Source organism: Podarcis bocagei, assembly GCF_964188305.1.
Source record: "Podarcis bocagei genome assembly, chromosome: 16".
In the NCBI taxonomy this organism is placed as follows: domain Eukaryota; kingdom Metazoa; phylum Chordata; class Lepidosauria; order Squamata; family Lacertidae; genus Podarcis; species Podarcis bocagei.
The window spans coordinates 5,475,003-5,493,457 of NC_138142.1; the positions used below are offsets into that span (position 1 = coordinate 5,475,003).

An 18,455-nucleotide genomic window follows, 5' to 3' on the forward strand; every position below is an offset into this window, starting at 1 on the left:
CTAATAGTGGTGCTTGGGGAGAGTTGTTCAGGGGCCTCACAGGGGGCAATTTTACCCCCTATGCTGTTAACACGAAACCACTGAGTGGGGCATCCAGCGTTTTGGGATACATTGTCAGCGGTATGTGGATGAAAAATAGCTCTGTTTCTCCTTTATGTCTGCACACGTATCAATGGATGTGCTAGACTGGGGCCTGGCACTGGTAATGGACTGGATGGGAGCCAATGAACTAAAGCTTAATTTAGGTAAGGCTGAGGCGCTCTTAGCAAGTGGTTTCCTAGCCCGGACAGGTGAGGTTCAGCTTGTTCAGAAGGGTGTTACACTTCCCCTGAAGGAGGTGCTCTGTTGCCTGGGGGCACTTCTGGCTCTATTACTGTCACACAAGGCACAAACGGCAATGGTGGCCCAGAGTATCTTTCACCAGCTTAGACTGGTGGCCCTATCTTCTGATGTTTACTTTCTGGTAACCGCTAGGTTAGATTTCTACAACGTGTTCTACCTGGGACAGCCTTTGAAGACTGCTTGGAAACTGCAGCTAGTGCAGAATTCAGCAGCCAGATTGCTGACCGGAATAAGGCAGTATGAATTTACAACACTAAATTGGCATCACTGCACAGGCTACCAATTAATTTCCCAGCTCAACTCAAAGTGCTGGTTTTGACCTATAAAGTTTTATGCAGCTCAGGGACTCAATATTTCAGGGGCCACCTCTTCCCATATGAACCTTATTATACCAAGGCCATTCTCTGCATGCCTCTTTCAAGGGAGGTGCAGAGAGTGGCAGCAGCACAAAGACAGGCCTTCTCAGGGGTGGCTCCCTGTTTGTGAAAGGACTCCTGGCACCATCTTTGCTTAAGCACCAGAGTATTTTTTGCTTGCCCAAGCCTTTAATTGTTAATTGGGAGAGTAAAGCATCACTGTGGGGTGAGAGGACTTTTCAATACTCATAGAATCCTTTAGTGAAGTGGGTAAAATCACGCTCACATCATGCAAACTATGGTTCGTGATTCTACACCTCTTTTATTTACTACATCGTTTATCCAACCTTTTCTCAAAATCACTCAGAGCAGCTTCCATGCCTCTCTGCCCACTTTTCTTGTCACCACATCCCTGCAAGGTAGGTTAGGCCATGAGTCTAAGCACCCAGTGCCAGTCTGACACAAAAGTCCCTAGACATCATATAGGCCAACAACGGACATTAGAGACTCCTATTTCCAGGAGGGAAAACCACGTGAAGTCTGGCTTAAGCTTTCGTGGAATCGATGGTCTGTGACAACACAGCCACAGCTAAATGCAGGCAACATTAAAACAGTGACCTTTCACAATGGCAGTAATTGGTGATGGCCCAAACATCTTACCATTGCTAGGTAAATTAACACCTGTAATGGAAGAGGAAACCATCATCTCCATCCAAACTGAATTTCTTGGAAAATGTAATTCAGCAATTTCACACTGGAATTTCCTTTTACAGCAATCCTAAGCCAAGTTGATGTCCTGGTAGGCGACTGATTTTAAAGGCATCACCAGTTACAACTGTTGGGAAGGGTTGCCTTTCTTACTGAGCTCCAACAGAATTGTCAGGCCGTATTTTTAGCATTCTGTTGCCATTTAACTTCCAACATTCTCCCCAAATACCTGCCAGATGAGGATTATACTTGCTTCTGATGAAGTGGACCCCAGGTTAAAGGTGTTACGGGGCTCTTTATTATTTAGATCAGAACTTCTATTCAAGACACTTACTTGGAAGTAAGCGCCACTGAACACAGAGGGACTTACTTCTGAGTAAACATGCACAAAATTGCATTTTTGGGTACACGACATAAAATGAGCCATTAAAGTAGAAGTTGTTACAAGTTTCATTTTACATTTTATTAAGTGAAAGAATGTTCCTCTTTCAGGGAAGCCCCAGGCAGTTATTTTAAAACTGCGACTCATCATTGTTACAGAAGCAAGGTAGCTACCACAGACCATTAGTCAAGGCAACAAACAGAATTGGAGCAGTGGCGCCCAGCAGGAAGGAAAAAAAGAAAAATGTGAAACCTACGTTAACACAGCATAAGAGCAGCCTGTTCATACATTGCACAGTAGCTGACTATGACTGCTACTGACTGTGCATTGGGTAAGGAACTGCAGCAATTAAGAAAGGCAGCGGCCATAGCTCAGTGGGAGAGCAGATGCTTTCCATGGGCTCCATCTCCCAGGTAGGGCTGGGAGAGGCCCCCATCAGACACTCTGGACAGCACTGAATTAGCCAGACCAATGGTCTGACTCCACAGTATACACAATGCAGATTTGCAAGCAAAGGTTTCCCTTCACTTTACTCTTTTAAATGTAGGTCTGAAAATGTCATGTGTGAATTAGAATTGTAGAGTTGGAAGAGACCCCCAGGGCCCTCTAGTCCAATCTCCTGCAATGCCTGAAGTGTCTATGTGTGTGCATGCACACACACACACACACACACCAGCCCCTGTGCTTCTTTCATATTTCTGAAGTAGGTCTACAATGGAGCAAAATAAATCCCCTATAACACATGCTCTGGGTTATTTAATGATCATTTCATTTTTCATCCCCACTCTCATGACCATCTGAAGCAACAATTTAGAAGTTATTTTGCTATTAAAAAGACTTGTTTAAAAAGACGTTGCATTTTGGGGAGTTCTTCAAGAAGATCTATACAATTTCACAACACATTTGAAGCAGATGATGATGATGATTATATAGAACAAAGGAAAGTCTTCTAACCAGTTTATTAAGTGTGTCAAATCCATCCACTGCACAGAGGGCCTGATCTTCTATGTTGCTAAAAATTACACAACAGTAACACTCACTTCCAATTCCAGCTGTCAATCAGCACATATACCCTGGCTCCCTGACTGCTTACATTACTCACTTGAGACCTAGAACTTTGTGGTTACCAGTGACAAGGTCTGCAGGTGGCAGCTCCTCATCCCTGAAACTCCCACCTCAACACTCATTTGCCAGACACCCACCTTAATGGTGTTTAGCTGCAAAGTAGAAACCTTGTTAATTGCCAGGGCATTTGGTGGCTTTTTGTTGAAGCGACTGAATATATTATTTCTATTTTACTTTGTTGTTTTTTTTTATTTTAGCACTGGTCTTATATCAATATGTGTGGTAAGCCACACTGAGAACTGTTGTTAATAGGTGTGGTAAATTACATAAATGCAGAGCAATTCAAAATTGTTCAAGGCCATGTGCCATTAGTCTTCAATACGCAACAGCAGGTCCTGTGACAATTTAAAAGACGTTTACAGTGATGTGAGAATTTCTGGGCCTGAGTACATGTTACAGCAGGTTTATTTGGAAGCAAACTCCACTGTGTTCAGAGTGCCTTGTTCCTCAGAAAATGTGCAGAGAAGTACAAACCATGCATAAGATCAGGCTGTCCAAGTAAATGGGCAGCAATCCTTGCCAGAGAGTAAAGTTTGCTGAAATCAGTGCAACTTGCTTATGCATAAATGTGAATAAGGCAGCAAGGTACACTGTGCTCAGCCTATGCATGTTTAATCATAAGCAAACCCAACTATGTTCAATGTGCCTTGTTCCTGGGTTCACTCCCTTAATATGATGGACTCAGAAGCAGTAGGCTTGTAGCCTGCAAAACTTCATGCCACAAAAACATTTGTTAACTTTTAAGTGCCACAAGCGGCTGTTTTGTAAACTGGAGAGAGCGGAGCAAAGCCAGCACTTGGGACAGGATTAGTCCCAGAGCTGAATGGAAGCCCCATTATATGGAGCAGCTCAGATCCATTCACCCTCCCCATAGGCGCAGCTCATCCATATAAAACAGCACCTGGGATCTACGTCCTCCCCCCCCCCCAGCTCAATCAACAAACCTTTCGGTTAGCAAAAGGCTGCATAAAATGTCAATTTCAAAGCCACACCAACAATGGGTGCCTGGGGTTAAATACACCTCTTTCTGACTTCGTCTCCTTTCTTTCAACAAGATGAAGTTCCCCGAGGAGCCCCTTCTTGGAGCACAAAAGCCTCCCCCCCCCGTTTGCTTTATGCTGACACAAGGAGGGATGCTCCCCGCCCCCGCCCCGTTTGGAGGCTTCCTTCCTGGCAAGGGGCGGGGGAGGGGCGGGGGGGATGCAGGCAGGGCTTCTCTGGGGCTACATTGTCTCTCCTCCCCCCCCTTGCATCTTGCACTGAGGGACACTCGGCCTTCTTGGAAAGCCCCCTCCCCCCCTTCAAACTTTGCCTTTGAGAAGCGCCCCCCCCCCCCGGCCCCGCCGACCTGGTCGTGCTCGGGCTCCCGCTCCGAGTCGTAGTCGTCCTCGTCGGGGCTCACCGACATGGCCATCCTCCTCTCATGGCGGGCCCAGGCAGGAGGGGCGGGAGGCGGGCATGGCGGGCGGGGAGCCGCCGCCACTCGGCTCGCCTCGCCTCTCGCTCGCTCGCTCGCCACACGGAGGGAGGGAACTCATGCATATGCATGAGGCCGAACCAGGAAGGGGCGGGCCCCCGCAGGCCGGGCCAATGGCAAGCCGAGAAGGCCGGGGCTCGAGGGGGGAGCCTCGCCATTGGCTGCCAGGGAGAGGGGGAGGCTCGCATCTTATCTGGGGGTCAATAGGACTTCATTTTAGGTGGACAACCCCCCCCCAAAAAAAAACCCCTCCTGAAGCTGCACTGTTCCTCCACCCCAAGCTTCCTCCTCATCTTTCCTGGGTTTTTAAAGAATGTTTCCCCTCTAGATGGTTTCCAGAACAATTGGAAGCAGCAGTATTTCATTTGATGAAAATATTTTTAAAAGAACTTCTCCTGAGCACATGGGTCTTTTTTGGGGGGTGGGGTGGGGGGGAGAATCTAATAATAAGTTGGTAAGACTTATACTATGTAAGTGGGTGCCGCACACCAAGGTCAGAAAGGAATCACTTCAGAGTATTAGCTTTATCTGTGCTTAAAAACACAAAACCAACAACAGTACATTTACTTCAGAGTAACCCCCATCAAGCTTAGCCAGGCTTACTTTTCAGTCAACCAGCAGAATCATGGAATCATTGTAAAGTGTGAAGGTACCCCAAGGGTTATCTAGCTCAACCCACTCCAGGACAGATGGCCAGCCAACCTCAGCTTAAAAACCTATAAGGAAGGAGATAAAAGGGCCAGTCTCTGCCCTGAGGGCCCTACAATCTACATTCACAGCACTTCAGATATTTTAAGCTTCATAACCCTTTGTAAGGTAGGCCACTGTTAGCCCTGTATTGCAGCATATTTAGGCTAAGAAAACAGTAACCGATCAGAAGCCAATCAAGTATGTTTGTGTAACTGAGGTGAGAGTTGGACTAGCATTTTTCCGGTGCAAACTTCTCACACTTAGCTGCTGTGCTCTGCATGCACTTTCCACTTAAGCTGGTCTTATTTTCCTGAAATTAATCAAGCAGGCAGCCATGGTCATGGCAGTCTCCTCTGCTTAAACCTTTTGGTTGGCACTGATTCTCTTATGAGAGAGGAAGAAGTGGGAGCAAGCCCCTCTCCTTAATGAGCAAGGTGTATCCTGCCTTTTGAATAGATTTACTAATATCCTCAACAACACCTGCACCCCCCCCAACTTCCTCCAGTTTTTACAATCCATGGCAGAAGGTATGGCTAGCTCTTCTGAGAAGTAACTCTTTGTGGCAGCTTACACACGGAGTGTGGTCAGCGAGTGGGTGGAAACGGTTATGGGAAAACCAGACGAGGCACCCCAACAAAAATTTCTTTTTACAGATAGGTAGCCGTGTTGGTCTGCCATAGTCAAAATAAAAAAATTCCTTCCAGTAGCACCTTAAAGACCAACTAAGTTAGTTCTTGGTATGAGCTTTCGTGTGCATGCACACTTCTTCAGATACACTGAAACAGAAGTTGCCAGATCCTTCTATATAGTGAGAAGGTGAGAAATGGCTTAGTCATGTAGATCTATACAAGATCTCAAAGTAGCTGTTTTACTACCAGAGACCTGGTCTGAACAGAAACATTGGATTCTTATCTCATTATACATGACTAAGCCATTTCTCACCTTCTCACCCCTTGCCTTTTCCTGCAAGACCTATTACAGTCGTTAAGAGTCGTCAACAGGCTCATCTCAGCTATCTGCCAATCTCCCATTCCCACCACCCTTCTGAGTAATACCCCTCCCCACCTTCTCACTATATAGAAGGATCTGGCTACTATATAGAAGGTGCTACTGGAAGGAATTTTTTTATTTTAAAATTTGGCATGATTCTCCTTGAGAGTAACCCACAAAATCCTTAAGCTACACCCTTCCCACTTTGAAAATTATGGTTCCTCAGCATCTCCCTTGGCCCAAAATTATTCTGTCAGTTGCACTTAATTTTTAAATGATCTGTTTGTGTTGTACAAACCAACAGGATCACATTTAAATCACATGACTTCCTGCAAGAGTCTTGGGAACTGCAGTTTCTTAAGGGTGCTCAGAACTGTAGCTCTGTGAGCAGATTCTTTGGGGAAAGCCAAGTGTTTGAATGTATGGTGTGGATGTGATCCAGTCAGCTGAAACTGATGAACAACGTAAAAAGTTGGCCTATATGCACCTAAATCAAAGGTTGGTTCAATGTCATTGGACCAAAGTTCAATGACATTGTTTTAAAAGCAAAATCCTCTCAAAATCAGTTGATTTAATAAGCTTTTACATAGCCTGACAAGGAAGCACCCCCTAAAAAATGTGGGGCCCATGTTCTCTCATCAGCGGGCCACTAACATAATATTGGAACAAATTTAGAAGGAACACAAACTAACTTCTAATAACCAGGAACCCCTTTCATTGCTCATATTGTCAAATGACTCTCACATCCCTGCTCCCTGACACTTCACCCAGCATCAACTCAGTATCAGAATGCCTGAACCTTCACCCACTAAGTTACATTTGTGATCCTTCACAACAGCAGGGATTTATGATAATATAATCTGAGCATTCCTGACCTTGACTAAATGTAGGTCTGAAGAGAGAAAAGGGTTTTCTGTCCCATTTAACTCAGCAATGCTAAAATGACTGGGTTATCACCTATTACTTCTGCTGTGGATTCTTACCTTGCATACATTTTAACTCTAACTGAATTGTCAGAGATTGTACTTTTTAAGTTTGATTGCCATTTAACGTCTACATTTTTTCCAGTACCTGCCAACTGAGCATTACACTTCAGACATCAGATGAACCAGTTCCCACTCCACAAAAGCTTGTGTCACAGTGAGATTTGTAGAGGCAACATATGGTACTTTGTTGTTTTTGATGCAACACGCTAACTCGGTGGTTTTCAACCAGTGTGCCATGGCACCCTGTGGTTCCTTCAAGTATGGTCAGGGGTGCCATGGGCAATACTGGCCTGTCCTTCTTTCCTTCCTTCCCTCCTCTGATGCCCTCTCACGTCTCTGCCTCCCAAAGGCTTGTGTGGCTGTTTGTTGCAGCAGCCATGGCTACAAGTTCCCCAGGCAAATGGTGCCTCTGGGGCTAGCCAGGGGGTGCTTCCCAGGCCTCTGTGGGGCAGTTTGAGGCGGCACCTCTCTTTGGGGCAGGGGGAGCAGCTCAGATACCAAGAATGGCAGCAGTGGCTGCCTGGACTCCTAATGGGAGAGGAGGGGAGAGGAGGTTGAGGGAACACTCGACAAGGGAGGGTGTTTGAAAAAGGGCGAGAGGCTGCCAGCTCTGCAGGCAAGGGGTGACATAACTGAGCTCCTGAGCCCCACAGGGGTGCCATGGACTTAAAAAGGTTGTCAAGGGAGCCATGGACTTAAAAAGGTTGAAAAGCTCTGTGCTAACCCCTTGGGAAAGTGCTCCTTAATAGACACAGTCCTCTCATGCCCTTTTGCTATAGAATGGTGATCTGGATACGACGCTACCTTGTGTGTTCTTCAACTACCAATAAATGCTGCAGCCTGGAAAGTGATGCCTGATAAAAACCAGCAGTGCTGTCCAGCTACAAGGCTTGAGTGTTTACCCAGGTGAGTAACTACTTACTGGCCAGGCTCCTACCAAGAAGTGTCAAAGTTTGGGGAGAGAAAAAGGCATGGAAATGGCTATTTTTAGACAAGTTCAGCTCCAAACACCCTACCTTTGCGTTTTTCTTAGGCCACGATACCACTGGGACCCCAGAAATGGCAAGATTTTGGTCATCGTCTGCATGCTCCTTCAGGATGTTCTGTTTCAAAAAGAAAAGAGGATAATTAAGGGCTGTGTGCGCAAAGACCTGGCACACCATGACTTGCCAAAGGGAAGAAAATCAGAAAAATGTAGTGAAAAGGTTAAATGTTATTTTCTGCTTTGAAGCTTGGAAATAAAGATGTGTAAGTTTCACCTCGCAATTCTCATTTTGTGGATGTAAGGTGGAGATCATTCAGGAAGCTTTCAGGAATGATACAACGAATGCCTTATTACAACCTAAGAAGCAGAGGGGGGTTAAATTGCTGAAACAGCCATTTTTAACTGGAGCAATTGTATGGCTCCTTACTTTTAACAAAGTATGCCTTTTCCTTTAGAACAGTCTTCCCCCAAACCTCCAGATGTTTTGGGCTACAACTCCCATTAGACCAAACTAACACTCCGAAGCTTCTGGCAGGCACCAAGCTGGGGAAGGCTGCTTTAAAGCTGGTATTTTTCTCAAATATAATAATAATAATAATAATAATAATAATAATAATAATAATAATAATAATAATAATATTTATATCCTGCCCTCCCCAGCCAAGACTGCGTTCAGGGAGGCTAACAACCAATAATAAAAACAAGTTGATTAAAATACAATTTAAAAGATTAAGATACAACATCAAAACATTAGGATGCAGCCTCTTCACAGGAGGAGAAAGGAAAAAGAAAGAGGGGGAGGGAATCAAACTGATTCTGAGCCAAAGGCCAGGTGGAACAACTCTGTCTTACAGGCCCCGCGGAAAGAAATCAGATCCCGCAGGGCCCTGGTCTCATGAGGCAGAGCGTTCCACCAGATCGGAGCCAGTGTTGAGAAGGCCCTGGCTCTGGTTGAGGCTAACCTAACTTCCTTAGGGCCCGGGACCTCTAGGGTGTTGCTATATACCTTAAGGTCCTTCGTGGGGCAGGCGGTCCCATATACCTATTATCTGCACATAATACATGTGCAGATTCTCACTGTCCAACCAAGTAATCAACTTCCAGTCCTGTCATTAAATCAACTTAAGATTTCTTTAAATTACTTTATAATAAACCTGACTATAACAGGTTTTTTACTTGTAAATTTCTTGTTGACGGAGACTATAGTTTATGAAAGTGTGTTCAGTCTAAGGTGCTGTGCCATAAGTCTTCACTGGTTTTGCTGCAAGAGATTAATATACAGCCACCCCTCTCAAATTTATTTTTTCAAATATATCTTTATAAATAATGTTCATTTTCCTAGCAGTAAGCACTATTAATGATGATCAGCAGACATGTAGAGGATTGTGCTGATAGGAGATCGGGAAAGAATGGAGACAGGGAAAGGGATCTTGATATGAACACAAAAAGCACATTGTGAGAATTCCAACCCCACATCCTTCAATCTTCTTTACACTGCAGCAACCAACATTGATATTGTCTGGGGAAAATAGGACATGGGCAATTAAACAGACGAGAGACACTTCTTCATGCAGCAGAGCTCGTTTTCACAGACACAACCCACGTTTTCTAGCATTCAGCGTAAGTGCCTGACATCAAGGCAAACAGAACTTACTCAACAAAGATTAACAAATTCGTTAAGGCATTAGCTTTAGTGGACAACAATCTGTCAGAAGCAAGAGTGGACTCTAGTAGAATCATAGAGTTGGAAGAGACCACAAGGGCCATCGAGTCCAACCCCCTGCCAAGCAGGAAACACCATCAGAGCACTCCTGACATATGGTTGTCAAGCCTCTGCTTAAAGACCTCCAAAGAAGGAGACTCCACCACACTCCTTGGCAGCAAATTCCACTGTCGAACAGTAATCTATGATAGCTTACGCCTTAATAAATTGGTCAGTCTTTTAAGGTGCCACAAGACCCGTTGTAATTTCTACTGCAACAGACTAACACACATCTAGTAAAGGTAAAGGGACCCCTGACCGTTAGGTCCAGTTGTGGCCGACTCTGGGGTTGCGCCACTCATCTCGCTTTATTGGCCGAGGGAGCTGGCGTACAGCTTCCGGGTCATGTGGCCAGCATGACTAAGTCACTTCTGGCAAACCAGAGCAGCACACGGAAACACCATTTACCTTCCCACCAGAGTGGTACCTATTTATCTACTTGCACTTTGACGTGCTTTTGAACTGCTAGGTTGGCAGGAGCAGGGACCGAGCAACAGGAGCTCACCCCGTTGCGGGGATTCAAACTGCCGACCTTCTGATCAGCAACTCCTAGGCTCTGTGGTTTAGCCCACAGCGCCACCCTGAAAATTATTACAGCTGAATCAGCTTCATGCAGCGTCCACCTGCCCCTAATCACTACAAAACCTCAGTTTCCTACACGTATCATGAGTTTGTAAATCAAATTTAAAAGTGTTTTAAGAGGAACTGGTAGTAGTGCCTCATTAAGTGTTTTCTTATTGTATTTAAACACCCGGGCTGGGGGGATGTGATACAGTTCCATAAGAGAACTGCACCACACAATGGGGAAATCGCGCATTGCATGGTGCCTGCTTTGCCATTTAAAATCTCCACGTACACAAACAGTTAACACATCTAAAGGATGCAGTTCCTTGTCCCCAACATAGAAAGAATCAAGCTAGGGGTTGTGTTGCAATTCACACCATCCTGTCTCAAACACTGCCGTTATTGATAGTGTGCAGGAAAGGTTAATAACTCTTTCCTGGTGCCTCTTTTTCTCTATCCTACCCTTGCAAATCCCTCATCAAAACCCACATTTTCTGTAAAGTCCTTGGGGCAGGGACCTGTCTTCTTTTTGGTGCTCTGTAAAATGCCACACATACTGATAGCAATATATGAATCCACATTAGTTATTAGTCATTTAGCTAACTGAGGTGAGAAAAGGATACCTACCTCCAGTGCTTAAAGCTCATGTGTGCAGGGAGATTCTGATGGGTGGGAGCATTTGAAGAATCAACCCTGACCCACCTTGTGAGATCTGCAGTGGTACAGTTTCCAACAGTTCAAAACGAAGCAACATTGCCGAGGCCCCTCTCACCTGGATCATGTTCCACACACTCCTGGGGCCAAGGATGGGAAGCCAAGGCCCTCCAGGTGGGGCTGGACCACAATTCCCAGCATCCCTAATGACAGCCCCCACCACCATCACCTGATGCTGGCTGAGTCCACCACCTCATCTCAAAACTCAGCCCTTCTTTGAAGCTTCTGGAATGACCTCTCCCAAAACCTAACAAAGCCTCTCGCATGTCCTTACCCAAAATGTAAATGAAACCTAATGACTACTGCTGCCCACATTTATTCTTTGTTTCCCTGACGTAACCCATTTTATCTTGTCTGATCACCTAGGAGCAGGGCTATTGTCAGGGGGAACTCGCTGGAACTCACTTTCGGCACCTCTCAGGTGGGTGCCATTGCCATTCTAAGAGAACCAGGGAGGCGTTCATGTGAGTTCTGGCACCTATTTTTCTAGAAAAAAATAGCACTGCCTATGAGGAGTAAGAATTACTTTCAGGATACTAACCAGGCAAGAGAAGTATTTGGCAAATTGAAGAAGGGTCAATTCCAGCTCTCTCCCTCTCTCTTCACCCCCCCCCTTTCCTATTTTTCTTAAATTTATATCCCACCTTTCTTCTGTCATACATGTGGCTCCCCGGTCATCACTGTAATGCCACATGGCAATGCAGAAGCAGACAGGCAACAAGCCAGTTCTGTGGGTTCTTAACTTTTGCAGACTAATTTTCAAGGCTGAGATATGCAGTTAAGAGCTCTCCCAGTACCCATAACATGAACTCATGAAGATAAGACCTCGAAAAGCTAAACTCTTAGATACATATAGTATTTGCTGGGCTGTGTACCTGAAAAAGAACCAAGTCACATCCAGAGCAGGTCTCCCACCCCAGCCAGAGGTTTTGAGGATTCCACTCAAGTGGAAAGGAATCCCATAGTGTTGTGTGTGTCTCCAGACCCCCTGCCCTCAGGGCACATACCCAGAGACTTCCCTTCTTTTTGCCATTCAGCTCCTTTTAATGTGCTTTACTCCTGGTTTTGGTCTATGTGCAAAGGCTGTTGAAGAAGCCAAAATAGTGGCAGCTTCTTAACCCCCACAAATGAAGTGCTTTTTCTGTGAGAACATTAACAGAAGACGTTCCACTCCACTTCACTCTTTCCCAGGTGGCTTCTGTCCACCACAGAGAGATGGACTAGAAAGAAGAGCAGCAGAAAACTGTTGAAGCTATGGCTACATACAGGGAATTGTTGCTTCTGGATGTGAAGATCAGTAGGATAGGCCCTCACTGGGTTCTGAAATAGCCCTTCCTTTCTTGCTCTGAGAGACAAGCTATTCACTCTTTACAAAGCTGAGTAGAGGAGAACTCTGGGATTATCACCATATGACTACACCAAACACATTCTTCTTCCTTGTGGGTTTTCTATGTAAGGTATGTGAAGTGAACAGAAATCAGGGCCTATTCTCGAGATGGATTCCCAACTACAGGCTATTTGGACAGCCTCCTGACATCACAGAGCTTACCATTTTTAGAAGCAAAACATCTACACACCTTCATATCCTCCAGCAGAGACTGCGGATCCTCGATGCCTTCAGGTATACATTTCTTATTCTCCGGAAGGGATTCAAGTTTTTCAACAAGGGCTTTCAAACCCTTCAGTTCAAACTCTGTCAGGTGAGTCCATTTCGCCGAAACCTCTGTAGCTGGGGAGCCCGTGGGAGTTTTGGGATAGTCTGCCGGTGTAGATTTTACACTTTCCTCCGACTCATTGGACAAAGTCCTTTTGAGGAAGCGGGTGGCTGTAGATTTTTGCTTCCTCCCTGAAACCTCCTTCCCTTCTGAATGTATACTGTTGGGAGAAGACGATCCGTCCGCCAAGGCCTTGGGGATTTTTTCCAGACAGTCGTCCTTCTCTTCCCGGGTGTGGACATCACACGATTCGTCATCCATGTCTACCCAGGAATCCGATGAGAAGCTGTCTAAGCTGCGTTTCCTTGTTGTATCTGAGACAGATGAGAGGAATTTTTAACGCCCTGAAGGTAGGACGCAGTTGCACAGAATGCTGGCCTTGGCAGCTCAAAGGCGATAGGCAAGGACAGTCCCTAGACCATCACTAGTATGGTTATTTATTTATTACATTTATACACCATCTTTTATCTTCCAAGGATCTCAAGGTGGTGAACATGGTTCTCCTCCTCCCCATTTCATCCTCACAAACCACCTGTGAGGTAGCTTAGGCTAAGAGATGGTGACTGGCCCAAGGTCACCCAGTGAGCTTCATGGCTGAGTGGGGATTCAAATCCTACTCTCCCAGGTCCTAGACCAACACTCTATTACTATTATGCCACACTGGCTCTTGATTAGACTAGGCTTTTTTCTGTGCACCTGGCGGGCGTTTTGTTTTAAACTGGAGAGCACTTAAGACAGCCTTTCACACACACGAGTGATGGTGCATGCAAGGTTGATGGTCACACTACCCCACTTGGCTTCCACATATGATTGCTGACTGAAGGAAGAGACCTGCCATCCTGGAGGATGTCACTAGGTGGCAGTGGGCCCACAGTTCCTGAAAAACAGGAAGCAGTAGAAAACAGGAGTGGATGACCTCATCCATTTACATCTCATCTGCGCACTGATACCTGTTCTCTGCGAATGGTGCATGCACCTTGCAGACCTGGTCTATACTTGCCTCTGCCAGGGACCATAGCTCAGTGGTAAAATACCAGCACTGTCTGAAGAAGATGCTTCAATCTATGCCATCTCCAGTTTAAAAGGATTAGTAGCCGGTAAAGTGCAAGTAGATAAATAGGTACCGCTCCGGCGGGAAGGTAAACGGCGTTACCGTGCGCTGCTCTGGTTCGTCAGAAGTGGCTTAGTCATGATGGCCAAATGACGCGGAAAGCTGTCTGTGGACAAACGCCGGCTCCCTCGGCCGCAACCCCAGAGTCGGCCACAACTGGACCTAATGGTCAGGGGTCCCTTTACCTTTAATGGTAGAGATATCTGCTTTTATCACTAGAGAGGTGTTACCAGTTGACATGGGACAACTCTGGGCTAGGTGGACAAATTGGGCGTAAGACAGCTGCCTATGCTCCTCAGATAATTGCAAGCTCCACAGCTAATTGCAAGCCCACCCTATGTGGCCAAGAGGGGCATTCAGCTTTCTCCCACAGACTACCACCGCTCACCCACCCAAAACTGCAGCCTCATTTGATCCAGTCTATGAAAAGCTCTACCATATAATTCTGCAAAGTGTATAAACTGGCTATATGCTATGCAAATTAAGCATGCAAAGTTGAACTATCTACATAATTTATTCCAAGTGCTGAAAAATGTACTTCCATTGTGCAGAATTTAGGTGTGTGCCCTGGGATGCCACCCTAACCCTCCTGTTCCCATGTGTCAAAGGCACCCAGTTAACCCTCATTTCTTTGGGAGGATTCAAAACCTGCAGAAACACAACAGTATACAGATCTGATTGTGTTTTTTCGCTTGCTCGCAGAAGACCTTGAGAAATATCATTTCCTGGGGGAACTTGGTGTGCTGGATAAAACACCTGAGGTTCAAACCACACGCTTGCTCCTTTAGGAAATGATAGAATAATTCAGTTCAATCTCCACAGTTCTTCACCGTTATGATTTTCAACCCGTTTGTGCACAGAAGCAAAAAGGAAGGGTGCCATTCCATCTCCCTGCCTGTTCACTCTGATTATTAGCTGCAAAAGAATTCACTCACCAATTAACATTGATTCTTTCAGATACTCTTTGCTGAGGTGGGAGCGCTGGGTCACGCAAAACACGTATCTCTCCAGAACATACCAACACATCTCATAGTAGAAAGGGTAACGGAACTTGGCTTGCACCTGAAAGCAAAAAGGGAAAACATCGGTCAGTCTGGGAGACAGGGAAGTTTGCTGCTCCTCAAGCCTGTTATCATCTTATCGAGAGCACAAGCGGCCTTTGCAGGAGCGGGAGGAGAGGAAGAGAGGGCGGGAGCTGAGAGAGATGGATGCCTTCTGCATACACAATGAGCAGCCTGGCCTGCTTCATTTTGTGGTTCACTAATTTTACACCTTCCTGGGAGGGGAGAGGGGTGAGAGGAAGGGGGATGAAAGGGGAGGGTGGAATCCTCACCATGGATTCTTTCCCACCCCCAAAACACACACACACACAAAATATAACTTTAACTTGATATATTACTCTTCCCATTTCTAAGCACAGAAATGGTGGTGCACATGTTAGTCTCCAGAGGATTCAAGTTGAGAATGTGTAAGTTGCTAGATGACCCAGGAGTTACCTCCCATTTTTGCACAGCCACATGCACACACTGCCAACAGAATGAGAACTGAAGTACATGTCGGAAGGCACCTCTTCACACAACACATCATTAATAGATGGAATTCGCCCCAACAGGTTGTGGGTGGTGTCCACTGGCTTTGAAAGACGACTAGGCAATTTCACGGAAGAGCAGGAGAGGTCTATTAATTATTATCAGCCACGGCAGCGAGGCAGAACATCCAGCATCAGAGACAGTATACCTCTCAGTGTCAGGCACTGGGGACAAGTTAAGTGGGGATGACTGTATTTATGTGTGGGCTTTTCCGGAGGCATTTGACTAGCCATTGTGGGAAACAGGATGCCCCTTTGATCTGATCCAAGAAGACTCCCGTTATATCAAATGCAGGGATGCTGTCAAAAGTGGATCCCTTGGGGTGCTGAGTTTTTTTCTTTCTGTACCACATAGTACCACCCATGTTGTGACATCATTCATTCTCCCTCTCTCACACTCACTCACACAGCAGAGAAGGGTGCTGGGCAGAGGTGACTCCTTTCAGAGGAAAAAAGGAAAGGACCTCGGATTTTGGGGGAGAGTGAAGCTTTGGCAGCGCCCCACCCTCTGTGTTCCTAAATATCAGGGGGACTGGTATCTACTTAAAAGACGGAGGGCCCATGACACAAAACTGCCTACCATCTGCAAATGCTTATTCCACCCCCACCCCCCCACCCACGGATGTGAATATAGGTCTCAGAGCAAATCACAACGTTGAGTGGCTGGGCTCTCCCCAGCATTGTACTCTGCAGCAGACTAAGCAGCCCTTGAAGCAAAGACATTTAACAACAATAATAAAGGGGGGGAGCACAGGGGCTTCGGTTCTTCTTAGAAAAAGCACCAGCAAACATCAAACATCGAGATTAGAATTTATAAAAATACATTACTAATTCTATTACTATCATGAAGAAACCATATTGCTGCTTCCTCAGTCGCTATTGTCGCCAGATGCGGTGGTTAACATTTGTTAAAGGTTTCTACAAATGAACTCAGCACTAGTGGGGTTGTGGGTTCAAATCCTAGTCCTACACATGGCATGTTGTCACCTCTCAGTCTCTGCTTTCCCACTGGTGAAATGAGAGGTCTCATGGACTCGCCTCACAAGGTTGTTGTAAGGAACAGCCAAAGTGCGTGTCATAAAGCAGTCACTTCAGATTATTGAGAAGTGAGATACACAGTCGATGTAACAGCTTACACATTCAAGAGCTGGTGTCATCCAGTGGACAGAGCAATTAGATTTGGTTCTGGGGGAACCCACAGTTCAAGCAAACTCACTGCTTGGCCTTGAACTGGTCACTCTATTTTGGCATCAATTCCCAATCAGCAATTTGTAAATCTATATGCATAAATTGCCAGTTTGCTTTATTCACCCTTGGTTGCTGGTGTAGTGCACCTTCCTCTCCTGTAGGAGGCACACTTCACAGGAAGTCAGGGGCGGCTAGGCTGCAACTGCTTTCAACTTTCTTCCATAGAATTAAATGGACATCACAGCCCATTCCAGTGGTAGACAATAAATTCCAGTCATCGTGATTGCCACTTTGCTAGTCATAGCGAGGCGCTTTGTGGTTGCTGTTTTTGCACAGACACAGTAATGACCACACTTCCCAGGGAGGCGTGCGATACAGCAATTCTGCCTTTCATGAAAGGCAAGATGGGAACACAATACATACCACCACCTTGATTTCCACAAAGAGAAAAAGGGTGTAGTATACATAAAGCAGTCTACAAATTTTCCCTCACAATATCTTTTCTTCTCTTCCTAGAGACACCTTGGCCCATCACCTAAGGCCAGATGCAAAATGTTGGCTTAGAATTATAGAATCCTAGAATTGGAAGAGACCCCAGGGTCATCTGGCCCAACCCCCTGAAATTGCAGGAATCTCAGCTAAAGCATCCATGCCAGATAACCATCCAACCTCTGCTTAAAAACCTCCAAGGAAGGGGAGCCCACAACCTCCCAAAGGAGACGGTTCCACTCTCTAACACCTCTTACTGACAGAAAGTTTTTCCTGATGTTCGGCCAGAATCTCCTTTCTTATATCTTGAAGCCATTTGTTCAAGTCCTACCCTCCAGAGCAGGAGCAAACCTTAGGGATGAATATTCATTTCTGAGGTCTACGATGAGAAAAGGTTAGTTGAAAAGAACCCGATGTGGATAGTTTTTCCAGTGCTGCCCTGTAAGAATATTACTGGACTCACTACTCTTTCTGCATCACTTATTTCTAACTGCTCTTATTCCTTTTTTCACCTCCCCCTTTCACCTCCCCCCCCCCTTTTTATTGGTGACTTTTCTAAAGGTGGCAGGTGAAGACTTAGCCAGAATATACTAGAGATGTATGCACAGTGCATTGCGCTCATTTATTTATACAGTGGTGCCCCGCAAGACGAATGCCTCGCAAGACGGAAAACTCGCTAGACGAAAGAGTTTTCCGTTTTGGAGGTGCTTCGCAAAACGAATCTCCTATGGGCTTGCTTTGCAAGACGACAATGTCTTGCGAGTTCCTGCTGGTTTTTTTTCCTCCCCCCCTTTTTCTAAGCCGCTAAGCTGCTTATCAGTTGATCTGATCAGCAGATAAGCCGCTAAAAGCCGCTAATAGCGCTAATCCGCTAATCCGTCAATGGGCTTGCTTCGCAAGATGAAAAAACTGCTAGACGAAGAGAATCACAGAACAGATTCTTTTCGTCTTGCGAGGCACCACTGTAATGTGTTTTATCCCAATCTTTAGCCAAAAGAAAGCAGTGTTACAGATCAATGAAAAACCATCTACAATAGATGACATAAAAGGAAAGGGAATGGAGGAGGAAAGGAACAAGCTCCGGCACTACTGTAATTTTTAAACTTATAATGACCAGTTGGAATGGAAACAGTGCAGGGAGCTTGGTGGAACTGCTGCTGCTGCTAGGTGGTGTTGCAGAAGAGCCAAAGGCAACTTTGAGCAGCAGGGATGGAATAACCATGCTTCCCCTCCCTCTCTTTCTGCTCTGCAGCATGCTGGAATATTGGTATTCATTCAGTACC

The 18,455-nt window shown here is 45.7% G+C and overlaps 1 protein-coding gene across 3 annotated transcripts in view; it reads right to left on the reverse strand.

Annotated features, from left to right (window-relative positions):
* The window catches only part of KDM2B (lysine demethylase 2B), an 87,146-nt gene that overhangs the window by 18,344 nt on the left and 50,347 nt on the right, over positions 1-18,455 (reverse strand). For all 3 annotated transcript variants that reach the window (XM_081174701.1, XM_081174702.1, XM_081174703.1), the window contains 3 exons: positions 14,843-14,969; positions 12,659-13,110; positions 8,073-8,159 (listed from right to left, as the gene is read on the reverse strand). In XM_081174701.1, the coding sequence (XP_081030827.1) occupies positions 8,073-8,159; positions 12,659-13,110; positions 14,843-14,969 (666 nt within the window). The remainder of the gene's footprint in view (positions 1-8,072; positions 8,160-12,658; positions 13,111-14,842; positions 14,970-18,455) is intronic.